Source organism: Gossypium hirsutum, chromosome A06, assembly GCF_007990345.1.
Source record: "Gossypium hirsutum isolate 1008001.06 chromosome A06, Gossypium_hirsutum_v2.1, whole genome shotgun sequence".
NCBI classification, from domain to species: Eukaryota; Viridiplantae; Streptophyta; class Magnoliopsida; order Malvales; family Malvaceae; genus Gossypium; species Gossypium hirsutum.
The window spans coordinates 35,821,138-35,824,957 of record NC_053429.1 but is presented as its reverse complement, the minus strand read 5'-3'; the positions used below and the strand labels follow the sequence as shown (position 1 = coordinate 35,824,957).

The window sequence follows — 3,820 nt, the reverse complement described above, 5'->3', positions numbered from 1 at the left end:
ACCAGACTTACCCATGAACTATCTAAAATGGGGTAAATGATACCCGCATCTAACCACTTAATAATCTCCTTTTTCACTATGTCCTTCATGATGGGGTTCAGCCTTCGTTGTCCATCGATCATCCCTTTTTCACCATCTTCTAGGATAATCTTGTGCATGCATACAGATGGACTAATACCATGAATATCGGCTATGGTCCATCCGATAGCCTTATTAAATTGTTTCAGAACTAAGATAAGTTTCTCTTATTGCTCAGTAGTTAACTCTACTGAAACAATCACAGGCAGAGTAGAAGCGTCACCTAAATAAACATATTTTAAATGAGAAGGTAATACCTTGAGTTCTAGTTTATGTGGCTCCTCGATTGACGCTTTTGGCTGTGTGTAATCTTTCTCCTCTAAATCCAAATATTCAAAACGGGATTGTGGATTAAATACCTTTTGATTTGCTTCTAACAAAGCTAAGTTTTCATCCTCCTCTTCATCACTTGGAGGGTCTGATGTCAAAATTCTTTCCAGAGGATCCTCAACAGAGTTGAGTTTCTTCTCCACTATGAAGTCCTCTAAGTCGGATACTGCAGAACAATCATCTATTGCGTCAGGAAATCGCATTGACTTGAAAACGTTAAATGTTACCTGATCGTCCTGAACGCGCATAGTAAGTTCGCCCTTCTGCACATCAATAAGTGTCCTTCCAGTTGCTAAGAACGGTCTCCCCAGGATAATTGGTACTTCTTTGTTTGCTTCGAAATCTAAAATTACAAAATCAGCAGGAAATATAAACTTATCTACACGTACCAATACATCATCGATTTTTCCTTCTGGATTTACTAAGGATCGATCTGCTAGCTGAAGTGTAACCGTAGTAGGTCTAACTTCACCTATCCCCAACTTCTTAAATATCGACATAGGCATCAAGTTGATACTTGCGCCCAAGTCACAAAGTGCCTTACCACAATAAGCTGCTCCAATGTTGCATGGTATGGTAAAACACCCAGGATCCTTCAGTTTAGGGGGTAATTTGTCTTGAAGATATGACTGCATTCCTTCGTCAAACCTACTGTCTCAAATTCTCCAAGTCTTCGCTTTTTGGACAGGATATCTTTCATGAATTTTACGTAATTTGGTATTTGTTCAAGTGCTTCAACCAACGAGAGGTTGATATGAAGTTGCTTGAGTACGTCAAGGAACTTCTTGAATTGGATCTCTTGTTTTTTCTTCTGGAGTCTTTGAGGGTAAGGTGGTGGAGGTTTATATACTGGAGTTGGTACTGGTTGATTTGTCTTTTGCAGCAATTCTGCTGCTAACGGAGTGGTTGGCTGATCAGAGTTGGCTGGTTCTGAGGTTACCTTTTCAGGTCTTGCAAGTTTTGGTTCTAGTGGAATTGAAACTTTAACACTCGGTTGAACTTCTTCCAAATCTTGAGCTTCAGCATGCTCCTTTTTAGCTTCAATGATGTTAGGCTCTACAGTTTTTCCGCTCCTCAATATTAGTGCTTTACAATGCTCCTTTCCTGGATTTCTCGGATTTCCATATCACTAGGTAGAGCACTTTGTGGATGGTTCTTAAGTTCAGTAGCAAGCTGGCCCACTTGATTATCCAAATTCCTTAGAGTAGCGTCATTCTTCGCCATGTATGCCTTCAATAAATCTCTAAGCTATTGGACAATTCAGCCTGAACTGGTTTCTGAACTTGCTGTGAAAAACTAGGCGGCTGGGTTGGTCTAGGTTGGGCATAGTTGTTACTACCTCCAGCCCCTTGGTTACTCCAGGAAAGGTTGAGGTGATTTCAGCACGATGGGTTGTAAAAGTTGGATTGTAGCCCTTGCCTTCCTCGGTTCTGGTTCTGATTACCTATGTAGTACATGGATTCTGGGTTTGACGGACATTCTCCAAACACATGTCCTTCCCTACAATAGACATAGGCTATATTCTCATATTGGTTAGGTGGTTGAGCTACAAAACTGTTAGTACCATTAGTGGTAAGATTCTTTAACATTGAAGATATCGAAGATACCTGGGATGCAAGTGAAGTGAGGGCGTCCACTTCATGGATTCCGGCAGCTCATCTTCCTGACGTTGCTCGATTGGTTGGCCACTGATAATTGTTACTGGCGATCCTCTCGATGATTTCATAAGCCTCATTGTAAGACTTAGATAAGATAGCGCCGTTAGCAGAAGCATCTACTACCATCCTTATGTGAGCGTTGAGACCATTGTAAAATGTCTCAAGTTGAATGCATTGTGGAATTCCGTGATGAGGGCACTTTCGTAATAACTCTTTGAATCTTTCCCATGCCTCATACAAGGACTCATCATCCATTTGTTGGAAAGTAGTAATCTCATTTCTTAGCTTAGCAATCTTGCTAGGCGGGAAATACTTCACAAGAAATCTCTCTGCTAACTCTTCCCATGTAGAAATCGAGTTCGGTGGTAGTAAGTTTAACTAGGCTCGAGCTCTATCCCTTAGCGAGTACGGGAACAGTTTTAATCGTAATGTATCTTCGGGTACTCTGGCTAGCTTGAAAGAGTCGCTCACCTCCATAAACAGTCTTAAATGAAGATGAGGATCTTCGGTAGGCATTCCACTGAACTGGCCCTCTTTCTGAAGCATTTGGAACATGACTGGCTTCAGCTTGAATTTTTGTGCTTCGTTCGGGTCTTCTAATACCTGGATTAAGGTCTTTAAAAACTGGCACGACATATTTTCGTAAAGCTCTATCCCTATCATCAGCAATAAGAATAGGATTTTGAGCAAGGTTTGCTCCGTTTCCTTGATTGATATTTTCAAAATTCATCTCTTCGGTCCTTCTCTGGTTCATTTATCTTCTTCGTTGGCAAAAGGTTCGTTCTATTTCAGGGTCCACTGGGAGTAAGTCGATAATTCGGTCAATACTCATAAACACCTGAAATAATCAGAGAAGAATTAATTAAGTAAGTAAAATTGAACAGGAAAATAAAAGAACCAAAATGTAAAAATAAATTCACAAATAACGTTTTTTTTAAAAAAAAGTCCCCGAAAACGGCGCCAAAAACTTGGAACGGTGGAAATGTGCAAGTGTACACAATCGTAACAAGTAATAAAGTGACAAGTAAATGTCGAGTTATCGTACCCACAGGGACTATAAAAAGCAATATTTATGAAATTAATTAAAACACTTTGGTAAGGTAAAAATAATTTTGGTTTGAAAAGAGTGATTTATAAACTAAGATTTTAAAATTAAGCAAACAATTTAAATAAAATAAAAGAGTTCTAGTGCACGATTTCAATTAAGATTTAATCAAGATGATATAATTGTGTTGGATTAATTATACCTTTTTAACTTAGAAATATTAGATTCGTGCTTACGCTGTTATGAATAAATTCACGGCAACCCAGTAATTTGCTAACTTATGAACATATTTACTAATTAAAAAAATCCATTTATCTCTTGAACATATCCCTATGCCAATTCAACTGACTAAACAGATTTAATAAAGTAAACATGCTATCGCACATACATACTTATTGAATTAAATTATCTCTCGAATATTCCTATGTCGATTCAACCTATTAATTCAACTTAATAAACATGTAAAAGATTATGTGAAGTAAGAAACTAGTCATACCTTGAAACAATTTAATCACAACAATCTTTCAAGTTATGCAAGGCATATGTATCGCGAAATACAATGCTAATTTAATTTTCAGTTACCTTAGAAGAATTAAACATGCACTGATTAAGTACTGAGTCCATTAATTGCAATTTCAATCCGTTTAAACAATTAATTCTTTAGTTATCTAAACAATTATAATGCCAGATAACCCAAACATGATTTTAC

General features: G+C 37.7%; 1 protein-coding gene and 1 non-coding gene across 2 annotated transcripts; one reads left to right on the top strand and one right to left on the bottom strand.

The window, feature by feature from the left end:
* Positions 1-245: 245 nt before the first annotated feature.
* LOC107894511 (uncharacterized) lies at positions 246-1,632 on the bottom strand. The gene is made up of 5 exons (XM_041115389.1): positions 1,551-1,632; positions 1,181-1,464; positions 881-1,001; positions 488-751; positions 246-268 (listed from the first exon to the last, which is right to left on the bottom strand). The coding sequence occupies exons 1-5, from the start codon at positions 1,630-1,632 to the stop codon at positions 246-248; spliced, it is 774 nt and encodes a 257-aa protein (XP_040971323.1).
* A 615-nt stretch (positions 1,633-2,247) lies between these two features.
* LOC121231411 (small nucleolar RNA R71) lies at positions 2,248-2,354 on the top strand. Its single transcript, XR_005929469.1, has one exon. It is a non-coding gene; the product is annotated as a small nucleolar RNA R71 (small nucleolar RNA).
* The last annotated feature ends 1,466 nt before the right edge of the window (positions 2,355-3,820 follow it).